Source organism: Trematomus bernacchii, unplaced genomic scaffold, assembly GCF_902827165.1.
Source record: "Trematomus bernacchii unplaced genomic scaffold, fTreBer1.1, whole genome shotgun sequence".
Classification (NCBI taxonomy): Eukaryota; Metazoa; Chordata; class Actinopteri; order Perciformes; family Nototheniidae; genus Trematomus; species Trematomus bernacchii.
Genome location: NW_022987861.1, coordinates 40,087 through 53,684, shown reverse-complemented (window position 1 = coordinate 53,684; position 13,598 = coordinate 40,087). Strand labels below are relative to the sequence as shown.

The 13,598-nt window shown below is 50.1% G+C and overlaps 1 protein-coding gene across 1 annotated transcript in view; it reads right to left on the bottom strand.

Moving 5' to 3' along the window:
- Positions 1-346: 346 nt before the first annotated feature.
- Positions 347-13,598, bottom strand: part of cdc27 (cell division cycle 27) — a 35,205-nt gene continuing 21,953 nt past the window's right edge. Inside the window, 8 exon segments of the mRNA XM_034113525.1 lie at positions 347-620; positions 5,256-5,394; positions 5,502-5,576; positions 6,728-6,856; positions 7,392-7,509; positions 7,920-8,047; positions 9,219-9,299; positions 13,442-13,594. Coding sequence (XP_033969416.1) covers positions 538-620; positions 5,256-5,394; positions 5,502-5,576; positions 6,728-6,856; positions 7,392-7,509; positions 7,920-8,047; positions 9,219-9,299; positions 13,442-13,594 — 906 coding nt within the window. The 3' untranslated portion in view covers positions 347-537.

Here is a 13,598-nt window from a genome sequence, read left to right as displayed (position 1 = left end):
CCCCACGTTCAAAACACTCAACTCTTCAATCTGGCTTTTAATGTGTGATTCTTTTTGTATTGCTTGATTTTAATTTGACTTTAACTATATTTATTTGTTCTTTTCTTTTCACTATCTCTGTAAAGCGACTTTGAGCACCTGTAAAAGCACTAACAAAATAAATCTATTATTATGATGATGATGTGTGATCCTCTGCTGCTCTCTGCTGGACACAGTCTGAGCTGCAGGTTCCTGAACCTGTTCCTGTTTTTCGGGTATAATTTCCTTTTGACAGGTGAGCTATCTGATTGGCAGGTGAGCTATCTGATTGGCCGGCAGCAGCAGGAAGCAGACAGACACCAGGGGGCGGGGTTTACATGTTTTTATTGATATCATAACGACGATAAAAAGAACATAAAAAACAGCTGTGATGAGGAGGGGCGGGGCTTCAGCAGTCAGTTTCAGCCAATCAGAAGATCAGTCCGTCAGAATGTTGCCTAGCAACATTACTCCTCTGGCCAATCAGGACAGGGGGCGGGGCTCAGTCAGGGGGCGGGGCTAGAGAACGTCGTCGCTCTCTGCCGTGTGAAGCTGCGTGTCATCAGCGTCCGTCATGATGCTGCTGTCCTGACTGTCTGCAGCTGAGAGAGAGAGACGGGTTAGTGCCTGTCTCACATCCTGACTGTCTGCAGCTGAGAGAGAGAGACGGGTTAGTGCCTGTCTCACATCCTGACTGTCTGCAGCTGAGAGAGAGAGACGGGTTAGTGCCTGTCTCACATCCTGACTGTCTGCAGCTGAGAGAGAGAGACGGGTTAGTGCCTGTCTCACATCCTGACTGTCTGCAGCTGAGAGAGAGAGACGGGTTAGTGCCTGTCTCACATCCTGACTGTCTGCAGCTGAGAGAGAGACGGGTTAGTGCCTGTCTCACATCCTGACTGTCTGCAGCTGAGAGAGAGAGACGGGTTAGTGCCTGTCTCACATCCTGACTGTCTGCAGCTGAGAGAGAGAGACGGGTTAGTGCCTGTCTCACATCCTGACTGTCTGCAGCTGAGAGAGAGACGGGTTAGTGCCTGTCTCACATCCTGACTGTCTGCAGCTGAGAGAGAGAGACGGGTTAGTGCCTGTCTCACATCCTGACTGTCTGCAGCTGAGAGAGAGAGACGGGTTAGTGCCTGTCTCACATCCTGACTGTCTGCAGCTGAGAGAGAGAGACGGGTTAGTGCCTGTCTCACATCCTGACTGTCTGCAGCTGAGAGAGAGAGACGGGTTAGTGCCTGTCTCACATCCTGACTGTCTGCAGCTGAGAGAGAGACGGGTTAGTGCCTGTCTCACATCCTGACTGTCTGCAGCTGAGAGAGAGACGGGTTAGTGCCTGTCTCACATCCTGACTGTCTGCAGCTGAGAGAGAGAGAGACGGGTTAGTGCCTGTCTCACATCCTGACTGTCTGCAGCTGAGAGAGAGAGACGGGTTAGTGCCTGTCTCACATCCTGACTGTCTGCAGCTGAGAGAGAGAGACGGGTTAGTGCCTGTCTCACATCCTGACTGTCTGCAGCTGAGAGAGAGAGACGGGTTTAGTGCCTGTCTCACATCCTGACTGTCTGCAGCTGAGAGAGAGAGACGGGTTAGTGCCTGTCTCACATCCTGACTGTCTGCAGCTGAGAGAGAGAGACGGGTTAGTGCCTGTCTCACATCCTGACTGTCTGCAGCTGAGAGAGAGACGGGTTAGTGCCTGTCTCACATCCTGACTGTCTGCAGCTGAGAGAGAGAGACGGGTTAGTGCCTGTCTCACATCCTGACTGTCTGCAGCTGAGAGAGAGAGACGGGTTAGTGCCTGTCTCACATCCTGACTGTCTGCAGCTGAGAGAGAGAGACGGGTTAGTGCCTGTCTCACATCCTGACTGTCTGCAGCTGAGAGAGAGACGGGTTAGTGCCTGTCTCACATCCTGACTGTCTGCAGCTGAGAGAGAGAGACGGGTTAGTGCCTGTCTCACATCCTGACTGTCTGCAGCTGAGAGAGAGAGACGGGTTAGTGCCTGTCTCACATCCTGACTGTCTGCAGCTGAGAGAGAGACGGGTTAGTGCCTGTCTCACATCCTGACTGTCCGCAGCTGAGAGAGAGAGACGGGTTAGTGCCTGTCTCACATCCTGACTGTCTGCAGCTGAGAGAGAGACGGGTTAGTGCCTGTCTCACATCCTGACTGTCTGCAGCTGAGAGAGAGAGACGGGTTAGTGCCTGTCTCACATCCTGACTGTCTGCAGCTGAGAAACCCTCCCTGTCCCAGTACCTGTCTCACCTTCGTCCTTCGGCTACAGTAGCCGTCTCACCCCCTCCCTGTCCCAGTAGCTGTCTCACCCCCTCCCTGCCTCAGTACCTGTCTCACCTTCGTCCTCCGGCTACAGTAGCCGTCTCACCCCCTCCCTGTCCCAGTAGCTGTCTCACCCCCTCCCTGCCTCAGTACCTGTCTCACCTTCGTCCTCCGGCTACAGTAGCCGTCTCACCCCCTCCCTGTCCCAGTAGCTGTCTCACCCCCTCCCTGCCTCAGTACCTGTCTCACCTTCGTCCTTCGGCTACAGTAGCTGTCTCACCCCCTCCCTGCCTCAGTACCTGTCTCACCTTCGTCCTCCGGCTACAGTAGCTGTCTCACCCCCTCCCTGCCTCAGTACCTGTCTCACCTTCGTCCTCCGGCTACAGTAGCCGTCTCACCCCCTCCCTGCCTAAGTACCTGTCTCACCTTCGTCCTCCGGCTACAGTAGCCGTCTCACCCCCTCCCTGCCTAAGTACCTGTCTCACCTTCGTCCTCCGGCTACAGTAGCCGTCTCACCCCCTCCCTGCCTCAGTACCTGTCTCACCTTCGTCCTTCGGCTACAGTAGCTGTCTCACCCCCTCCCTGTCCCAGTAGCTGTCTCACCCCCTCCCTGCCTCAGTACCTGTCTCACCTTCGTCCTCCGGCTACAGTAGCTGTCTCACCCCCTCCCTGTCCCAGTAGCTGTCTCACCCCCTCCCTGCCTCAGTACCTGTCTCACCTTCGTCCTCCGGCTACAGTCGCTGTCTCACCCCCTCCCTGCCTCAGTACCTGTCTCACCTTCGTCCTCCGGCTACAGTAGCTGTCTCACCCCCTCCCTGCCTCAGTAGCTGTCTCACCCCCTCCCTGTCTCAGTAGCTGTCTCACCCCCTCCCTGCCTCAGTACCTGTCTCACCTTCGTCCTCCGGCTACAGTAGCTGTCTCACCCCCTCCCTGCCTCAGTAGCTGTCTCACCCCCTCCCTGTCTCAGTAGCTGTCTCACCCCCCTCCCTGCCTCAGTACCTGTCTCACCTTCGTCCTCCGGCTACAGTAGCTGTCTCACCCCCTCCCTGTCCCAGTAGCTGTCTCACCCCCTCCCTGCCTCAGTACCTGTCTCACCTTCGTCCTCCGGCTACAGTAGCTGTCTCACCCCCTCCCTGCCTCAGTACCTGTCTCACCTTCGTCCTCCGGCTACAGTAGCCGTCTCACCCCCTCCCTGCCTAAGTACCTGTCTCACCTTCGTCCTCCGGCTACAGTAGCCGTCTCACCCCCTCCCTGCCTCAGTACCTGTCTCACCTTCGGCTACAGTAGCTGTCTCACCCCCTCCCTGTCCCAGTAGCTGTCTCACCTTCGTCCTCCGGCTACAGTAGCCGTCTCACCCCCTCCCTGTCCCAGTAGCTGTCTCACCCCCTCCCTGCCTCAGTACCTGTCTCACCTTCGTCCTCCGGCTACAGTAGCTGTCTCACCCCCCTCCCTGCCTCAGTACCTGTCTCACCTTCGTCCTCCGGCTACAGTAGCTGTCTCACCCCCTCCCTGCCTCAGTACCTGTCTCACCTTCGTCCTCCGGCTACAGTAGCTGTCTCACCCCCTCCCTGCCTCAGTACCTGTCTCACCTTCGTCCTTCGGCTACAGTAGCTGTCTCACCCCCTCCCTGCCTCAGTACCTGTCTCACCTTCGTCCTCCGGCTACAGTAGCTGTCTCACCCCCTCCCTGCCTCAGTACCTGTCTCACCTTCGTCCTCCGGCTACAGTACCTGTCTCACCCCCTCCCTGTCTCAGTAGCTGTCTCACCCCCTCCCCTGTCTCAGTAGCTGTCTCCCCCCCTCCCTGTCTCAGTAGCTGTCTCACCCCCTCCCTGTCTCAGTAGCTGTCTCACCCCCTCCCCTGTCTCAGTAGCTGTCTCACCCCCTCCCTGTCTCAGTAGCTGTCTCACCCCCTCCCTGTCTCAGTAGCTGTCTCCCCCCCCTCCCTGTCTCAGTAGCTGTCTCACCCCCCTCCCTGTCTCAGTAGCTGTCTCCCCCCCTCCCTGTCTCAGTAGCTGTCTCACCCCCTCCCTGTCTCAGTAGCTGTCTCCCCCCCCTCCCTGCCTCAGTACCTGTCTCCCCCCCTCCCTGTCTCAGTAGCTGTCTCACCCCCTCCCTGTCTCAGTAGCTGTCTCACCCCCTCCCTGTCTCAGTAGCTGTCTCCCCCCTCCCTGTCTCAGTACCTGTCTCCCCCCCTCCTGTACAGTCGCTGTCTCACCCCCTCCCTGTCTCAGTAGCTGTCTCCCCCCCCCTCCCTGTCTCAGTACCTGTCTCCCCCCCCTCCCTGTCTCAGTAGCTGTCTCACCCCCTCCATGTCTCAGTAGCTGTCTCCCCCCCCTCCCTGTCTCAGTAGCTGTCTCACCCCCTCCCTGTCTCAGTAGCTGTCTCCCCCCCTCCATGTCTCAGTAGCTGTCTCCCCCCCTCCCTGCCTCAGTACCTGTCTCACCCCCTCCCTGTCTCAGTAGCTGTCTCACCCCCTCCCTGTCTCAGTAGCTGTCTCACCCCCTCCCGTCTCAGTAGCTGTCTCACCCCATCCCGTTCTCAGTAGCTGTCTCACCCCCTCCCTGTCTCAGTAGCTGTCTCACCCCCCTCCCTGTCTCAGTAGCTGTCTCACCCCCTCCCTGTCTCAGTAGCTGTCTCCCCCCCTCCCTGTCTCAGTAGCTGTCTCACCCCCTCCCCTGTCTCAGTAGCTGTCTCACCCCCTCCCTGTCTCAGTAGCTGTCTCACCCCCTCCCTGTCTCAGTAGCTGTCTCACCCCCTCCCTGTCTCAGTAGCTGTCTCACCCCCTCCCTGTCTCAGTAGCTGTCTCCCCCCCCTCCCTGTCTCAGTAGCTGTCTCCCCCCCTCCCTGTCTCAGTAGCTGTCTCACCCCCTCCCTGTCTCAGTACCTGTCTCCCCCCCTCCCTGTCTCAGTACCTGTCTCCCCCCCTCCCTGTCTCAGTACCTGTCTCCCCCCCTCCCTGTCTCAGTACCTGTCTCACCTTCGTCCTCCGGCAGGTATCTCTTATCGATGGCTTCTTTGATCTGGTTGTTGGCTCCTTTGGGATCCAGGTCCATCGCCCAGCTGAAGTTCATCAGAGCCAGGTGAGTCTGCCCCAGCTTCTTATACACCTGAGAGACAGACAGGCAGTCAGACAGACAGACAGACGAGTCTGCCCCAGCTTCTTATACACCTGAGAGACAGACAGGCAGTCAGACAGACAGACAGGTGTTGTTACCTTTCCTATAAGGAAGTAAACCAGAGACTCTTTGGGAACGATCTGCTTCAACTCCTCCAACTCCTGAAGAGCCGCCTGCAGACAGACAGGCAGAGAGACATAGTATCAGTACTGAGTATATGCAGTAATGTGTGAGTATCAGTGCTGAGTATATGCAGTAATGTGTGAGTATCAGTGCTGAGTATATGCAGTAATGTGTGAGTATCAGTACTGAGTATATGCAGTAATGTGTGAGTATCAGTACTGAGTATATGCAGTAATGTGTGAGTATCAGTACTGAGTATATGCAGTAATGTGTGAGTATCAGTACTGAGTATATGCAGTAATGTGTGAGTATCAGTACTGAGTATATGCAGTAATGTGTGAGTATCAGTACTGAGTATATGCAGTAATGTGTGAGTATCAGTACTGAGTATATGCAGTAATGTGTGAGTATCAGTGCTGAGTATATGCAGTAATGTGTGAGTATCAGTGCTGAGTATATGCAGTAATGTGTGAGTATCAGTGCTGAGTATATGCAGTAATGTGTGAGTATCAGTACTGAGTATATGCAGTAATGTGTGAGTATCAGTACTGAGTATATGCAGTAATGTGTGAGTATCAGTGCTGAGTATATGCAGTAATGTGTGAGTATCAGTGCTGAGTATATGCAGTAATGTGTGAGTATCAGTGCTGAGTATATGCAGTAATGTGTGAGTATCAGTACTGAGTATATGCAGTAATGTGTGAGTATCAGTACTGAGTATATGCAGTAATGTGTGAGTATCAGTGCTGAGTATATGCAGTAATGTGTGAGTATCAGTGCTAAGTATATGCAGTAATGTGTGAGTATCAGTACTGAGTATATGCAGTAATGTGTGAGTATCAGTACTGAGTATATGCAGTAATGTGTGAGTATCAGTGCTGAGTATATGCAGTAATGTGTGAGTATCAGTGCTGAGTATATGCAGTAATGTGTGAGTATCAGTGCTGAGTATATGCAGTAATGTGTGAGTATCAGTGTTGAGTATATGCAGTAATGTGTGAGTATCAGTGCTGAGTATATGCAGTAATGTGTGAGTATCAGTACTGAGTATATGCAGTAATCTGTGAGTATCAGTGCTGAGTATATGCAGTAATGTGTGAGTATCAGTACTGAGTATATGCAGTAATGTGTGAGTATCAGTACTGAGTATATGCAGTAATGTGTGAGTATCAGTACTGAGTATATGCAGTATTTGGATCACCTTGTACTTGTCGTTGGCGAACAGGATGGAGGCTCGGTGGAACTTGCAGAGCGGGTTTTTAGGGTCGATCCCGATCGCTCTGTTCAGAGTCTCTAAAGCTGTATCAGACTTCTTCAATGCATGCTGCACCTACACACACACACACACACACACACACACAGTTTGTCGTTACATTTTTTTGTGTTTTGTCAGTCTAAACCTAATCATATTTACTTTACATGCTAACAGAGCAGCTGTTGTGGATGCTACATGCTAACAGAGCAGCTGTTGTGGATGCTACATGCTAACAGAGCAGCTGTTGTGGATGCTACATGCTAGCAGAGCAGCTGTTGTGGATGCTACATGCTAACAGAGCAGCTGTTGTGGATGCTACATGCTAACAGAGCAGCTGTTGTGGATGCTACATGCTAACAGAGCAGCTGTTGTGGATGCTACATGCTAACAGAGCAGCTGTTGTGGATGCTACATGCTAACAGAGCAGCTGCTGTGGATGCTACATGCTAACAGAGCAGCTGTTGTGGATGCTACATGCTAACAGAGCAGCTGTTGTGGATGCTACATGCTAACAGAGCAGCTGTTGTGGATGCTACATGCTAACAGAGCAGCTGTTGTGGATGCTACATGCTAACAGGGCTGCTGTTGTGGATGCTACATGCTAACCTACCACTCCGATGTGACAGAGCAGCACCGAGCTCTGAGGGTTGACGCTCAAAGCTTTCTTAAAGTGAATTTCTGCCAAGTTGAACTTCTCCTGTTTGTAGTAAATCATCCCCAGACCGTACCTGAGCACACAAAGAATATTTATTCCATTAGAGACATTCACTTTGAAACCTGTATAAAAAAACATGGTACAAACATTTAGGGCTGCAACAACGAATCATTAAAAATCGATTGCTAAAAAGGTTGGCAACGAATTCAGGTATCGATTCGTTGGGTCTAGTTTGTTACTCTCTGTTTGCGGAGCTGGCTACGCCACTCGAACAGAGAAAAAAACATTCGAAAAATGGCGGAGGCGGAGAGAAGGGTTAGGGTTAGGGAATGCAGTTTTCTGAATAAAGTAATGGAAAACTTTTTTTGGCACGTTTTTTTTATCCGATGAATCAATTAATCAACAGATTAATCGATTATCAAAATAGTTGTTAGTTGCAGCCCCACAAATATTTAAATGTATATACAGCAGGCCGCGGCGTACCACGCGTTGTAGTGGCGGTTGTTGACTCTGATGGCGTTCCGGAAACAAGCGAGAGCCCGGTCCAACTCCTCCGTCAGGACAAACTCATGACCCAGCAGAGTGTAGGCGTACGCAAAACCCGGGTCCACCTTAGGGACAGACAGGTCAGAGACAGGAGGACAGACAGGTCAGAGAGAGGAGGACAGACAGGTCAGAGAGGAGGACAGACAGGTCAGAGACAGGAGGACAAACAAGTCAGAGAGAGGAGGACAGACAGGTCAGAGAAAGGAGGACAGACAGGTCAGAGAGAGGAGGACAAACAGGTCAGAGAGAGGAGGACAGACAGGTCAGAGAGAGGTGACACAGACAGGTCAGAGAGAGGAGGACAAACAAGTCAGAGAGAGGTGACACAGACAGGTCAGAGAGAGGTGACACAGACAGGTCAGAGAGAGGAGGACAGACAGGTCAGAGAGAGGAGGACAGACAGGTCAGAGAGAGGTGACACAGACAGGTCAGAGAGAGGTGACACAGACAGGTCAGAGAGAGGTGACACAGACAGGTCAGAGAGAGGTGACACAGACAGGTCAGAGAGGTGACACAGACAGGTCAGAGAGAGGAGGACAGACAGGTCAGAGAGAGGAGGACAGACAGGTCAGAGAGAGGTGACACAGACAGGTCAGAGAGAGGTGACACAGACAGGTCAGAGAGAGGTGACACAGACAGGTCAGAGAGAGGTGACACAGACAGGTCAGAGAGGTGACACAGACAGGTCAGAGAGGTGACACAGACAGGTCAGAGAGAGGTGAGACAGACAGGTCAGAGAGAGGTGACACAGACAGGTCAGAGAGAGGTGACACAGACAGGTCAGAGAGGTGACACAGACAGGTCAGAGAGAGGAGGACAGACAGGTCAGAGAGAGGAGGACAGACAGGTCAGAGAGAGGTGACACAGACAGGTCAGAGAGAGGTGACACAGACAGGTCAGAGAGAGGTGACACAGACAGGTCAGAGAGAGGAGGACAGACAGGTCAGAGAGAGGTGACACAAACAAGTCAGAGAGAGGTGACACAGACAGGTCAGAGAGAGGTGACACAGACAGGTCAGAGAGAGGTGACACAGACAGGTCAGAGAGAGGTGACACAGACAGGTCAGAGAGAGGTGACACAGACAGGTCAGAGAGGTGACACAGACAGGTCAGAGAGAGGAGGACAGACAGGTCAGAGAGAGGAGGACAGACAGGTCAGAGAGAGGTGACACAGACAGGTCAGAGAGAGGTGACACAGACAGGTCAGAGAGGTGAGACAGGTGGTAACAGTCTCACCTGGATGGCTCTCTGGAAGAACTTGATGGCGATGTCGTGTTCTCTCTGCAGACTGAAACAGTTCCCTGCCACACACCAGGCCTGCAGATAGACAGGTTGTTATGAAACCCTAACGGAGGGCAGACTGAGGCAAGACTCCGTCCTGGAGTCAGACTGGGTCCTTTGGACGGGTATGGTTCGTAACTAAGGACAGTCTTTGGACGGGTATGCTTTGTAACTAAGGACAGTCTTTGGACGGGTATGGTTCTTACCTCAGGACAGTTTTTGGAAAGGTATGGTTCTTACCCAAGGACAGTCTTCGGACAGGTATGGTTCGTAACTGAGGACAGTTTTTGGACAGGTATGGTTCTTACCCAAGGACAGTCTTTGAACAGGTATGGTTCTTACCTCAGGACAATTTTTGGACAGGTATGGTTCTTACCTCAGGACAGTTTTTGTCAATGTCCGTCAGGTCTTTGGACAGGTATGGTTTGTAACTAAGGACAGTCTTCGGACAGGTATGGTTCGTAACTAAGGACAGTCTTTGGGAAGGTATGGTTCTAAGTAACTAAGGACATTCTTTGGATGGGTATGGTTCGTAACAAAGGACAGTCTTTGGAAAGGTATGGTTCTAAGTAATTAAGGACATTCTTTGGACAGGTATAATTCGTAACAAAGGACAGTCTTTGGAAAGGTATGGTTCTAAGTAACTAAGGACAGTCTTATGACAGGTATGGTTCTTACCTCAGGACAGTTTTTGGACTGGTATGGTTCTTACCTCAGGACAGTTTTTGTCCATGTTCGACAGGTCTTTGGACAGGTATGGTTCGTAACTAAGGACTGTCTTCGGACAGGTATGGTTCTTACCTCAGAACAGTCTTTGGAAAGGTATGGTTCGTAACTAAGGACAGTCTTTGGAAAGATATGGTTCGTTACTAAGGACAGTCTTCGGACAGGTATGGTTCGTAACTAAGGACAGTCTTCGGACGGGTATGGTTCATAACTAAGGATATTCTTTGGACGGGTATGGTTCGTAACTAAGGACATTCTTTGGACGGGTATGGTTCTTACCTCAGAACAGTCTTTGGAAAGGTATGGTTCTAAGTAACTAAGGACATTCTTTGGACGGGTATGGTTCGTAACAAAGGACAGTCTTTGGAAAGGTATGGTTTTAAGTAACTAAGGATATTCTTTGGACGGGTATGATTCGTAACAAAGGACAGTCTTTGGAAAGGTATGGTTTAAGTAACTAAGGACATTCTTTGGACGGGTATGGTTCGTAACTAAGGACAGTCTTATGACAGGTATGGTTCTTACCTCAGGACAGTTTTTGGACAGTCCGTCAGGTCTTTGGACAGGTATGGTTCATAACTAAGGACAGTCTTCGGACAGGTATGGTTCATAACTAAGGACAGTCTTCGGACAGGTATGGTTCGTCACGAAGGACAGTCTTTGGACAGGTATGGTTCGTAACTAAGGACTGTCTTCGGACAGGTATGGTTCTTACCTCAGAAAAGTCTTTGGAAAGGTATGGTTCGTAACTAAGGACAGTCTTTGGAAAGGTATGGTTCGTAACCAAGGACAGTCTTCGGACAGGTATAGTTCGTAACTAAGGACAGTTTTCGGACGGGTATGGTTCGTAACAAAGGACAGTCTTTGGAAAGGTATGGTTCTAAGTAACTAAGGACAGTCTTTGGAAAGGTATGGTTCTAAGTAACTAAGGACAGTCTTATGACAGGTATGGTTCTTACCTCTGGACAGTTTTTGTCCATGTCCGTCAGGTCTTTGGACAGGTATGGTTCATAACTAAGGACAGTCTTCGGACAGGTATGGTTCGTAACTAAGGACAGTCTTCGGACAAGTATAGTTCGTAACTAAGGACAGTTTTCGGACAGGTATGGTTCGTAACTAAGGACAGTCTTCGGACGGGTATGGTTCGTAACTAAGGACATTCTTTGGACGGGTATGGTTCGTAACTAAGGACAGTCTTTGGAAAGGTATGGTTCTAAGTAACTAAGGACAGTCTTATGACAGGTATGGTTCTTACCTCAGGACAGTTTTTGGACAGGTATGGTTCTTACCTCAGGACAGTTTTTGTCCATGTCCGTCAGGTCTTTGGACAGGTATGGTTCGTAACTAAGGAGAGTCTTCGGACAGGCATGGTTCGTAACTAAGGACAGTCTTTGGAAAGGTATGGTTCGTAACTAAGGACAGTCTTCGGAAAGGTATGGTTCGTAACTAAGGACAGTCTTCGGACAGGTATAGTTCGTAACTAAAGACACTTTTCGGACAGGTATGGTTCATAACTAAGGACAGTCTTCGGACGGGTATGGTTTGTAACTAAGGACATTCTTTGGACGGGTATGGTTCTTACCTCAGAACAGTCTTTGGAAACTAATGGTTCGTAACTAAGGACAGTCTTTGGAAAGGTATGGTTCGTAACTAAGGACAGTCTTCGGACAGGTATAGTTCGTAACTAAGGACAGTTTTCGGACAGGTATGGTTCGTAACTAAGGACAGTCTTCGGACGGGTATGGTTCGTAACTAAGGACATTCTTTGGACGGATATGGTTCGTAACTAAGGACATTCTTTGGACGGGTATGGTTCTTACCTCAGAACAGTCTTTGGAAAGGAATGGTTTGTAACTAAGGACAGTCTTTGGAAAGGTATGGTTCGTAACAAAGGACAGTCTTCGGACAGGTATAGTTCGTAACTAAGGACAGTTTTCGGACGGGTATGGTTCGTAACAAAGGACAGTCTTTGGAAAGGTATGGTTCTAAGTAACTAAGGACAGTCTTATGACAGGTATGGTTCTTACCTCAGGACAGTTTTTGGACAGGTATGGTTCTTACCTCAGGACAGTTTTTGTCCATGTCCGTCAGGTCTTTGGACAGGTATGGTTCGTAACTAAGGAGAGTCTTCGGACAGGCATGGTTCGTAACTAAGGACAGTCTTTGGAAAGGTATGGTTCGTAACTAAGGACAGTCTTCGGAAAGGTATGGTTCGTAACTAAGGACAGTCTTCGGACAGGTATAGTTCGTAACTAAAGACACTTTTCGGACAGGTATGGTTCATAACTAAGGACAGTCTTCGGACGGGTATGGTTTGTAACTAAGGACATTCTTTGGACGGGTATGGTTCTTACCTCAGAACAGTCTTTGGAAACTAATGGTTCGTAACTAAGGACAGTCTTTGGAAAGGTATGGTTCGTAACTAAGGACAGTCTTCGGAAAGGTATGGTTCGTAACTAAGGACAGTCTTCGGACAGGTATAGTTCGTAACTAAAGACACTTTTCGGACAGGTATGGTTTGTAACTAAGGACAGTCTTCGGACGGGTATGGTTCGTAACTAAGGACATTCTTTGGACGGATATGGTTCTTACCTCAGAACAGTCTTTGGAAAGGAATGGTTCTTTTTATATATATATCTGTTGTAATTTATTGTCTTTTATTGTGATTGTAGTAATGTGTTTTTATTACATGTACAGCACTTTGGCTTGACCAAAAATCGCTTTTAAATGTGCTTTATAAATAAAACTTGATTTGATTTGAAGTAACTAAGGACATTCTTTGGACGGGTATGGTTCGTAACAAAGGACAGTCTTCGGAAAGGTTTGGTTCGTAACTAAGGAAAGTCTTCAGACAGGTATGGTTCTTACCTCAGAACAGTCTTTGGAAAGGTATGGTTCGTAACTAAGGACAGTCTTTGGACAGGTATGGTTCGTAAGTAAGAACAGTCTTCGGACAGGTATGGTCCGTAAATAAGGACAGTCTTCGGACAGGTATGGTTCGTAACTAAGGACAGTCTTCGGACCGGTATGGTTCGTAAGTAAGGCCAGACTTCGGACAGGTATGGCTCGTAAGGACAGTCTTCGGACAGGTATGGTTCGTAAGTATGGACAGTCTTCGGACAGGTATGGTTCGTAACTAAGGACAGTCTTCGGACAGGTATGGCTCGTAAGGACAGTCTTCGGACAGGTATGGCTCGTAAGGACAGTCTTCGGACAGGTATGGCTCGTAAGGACAGTCTTCGGACAGGTATGGTTCGTAAGTATGGACAGTCTTCGGACAGGTATGGTTCGTAAGTATGGACAGTCTTCGGACAGGTATGGCTCGTAAGGACAGTCTTCGGACAGGTATGGCTCGTAAGGACAGTCTTCGGACAGGTATGGCTCGTAAGGACAGTCTTCGGACAGGTATGGTTCGTAACTAAGGACAGTCTTTGGACAGGTATGGTTCTTACCTCAGGACAGTTTTTGTCCATGTCCGTCAGGTCTTTGGACAGGGCCGACAGGGCCACGTCTTTCTGAAGGTGCCACAGTGTTGTAGAGTAGATCTCCATCCCTTCCACTCGGTACGACTCGATCCTGCGGACTTCGCTGAACAGACGCTCGGCCTAC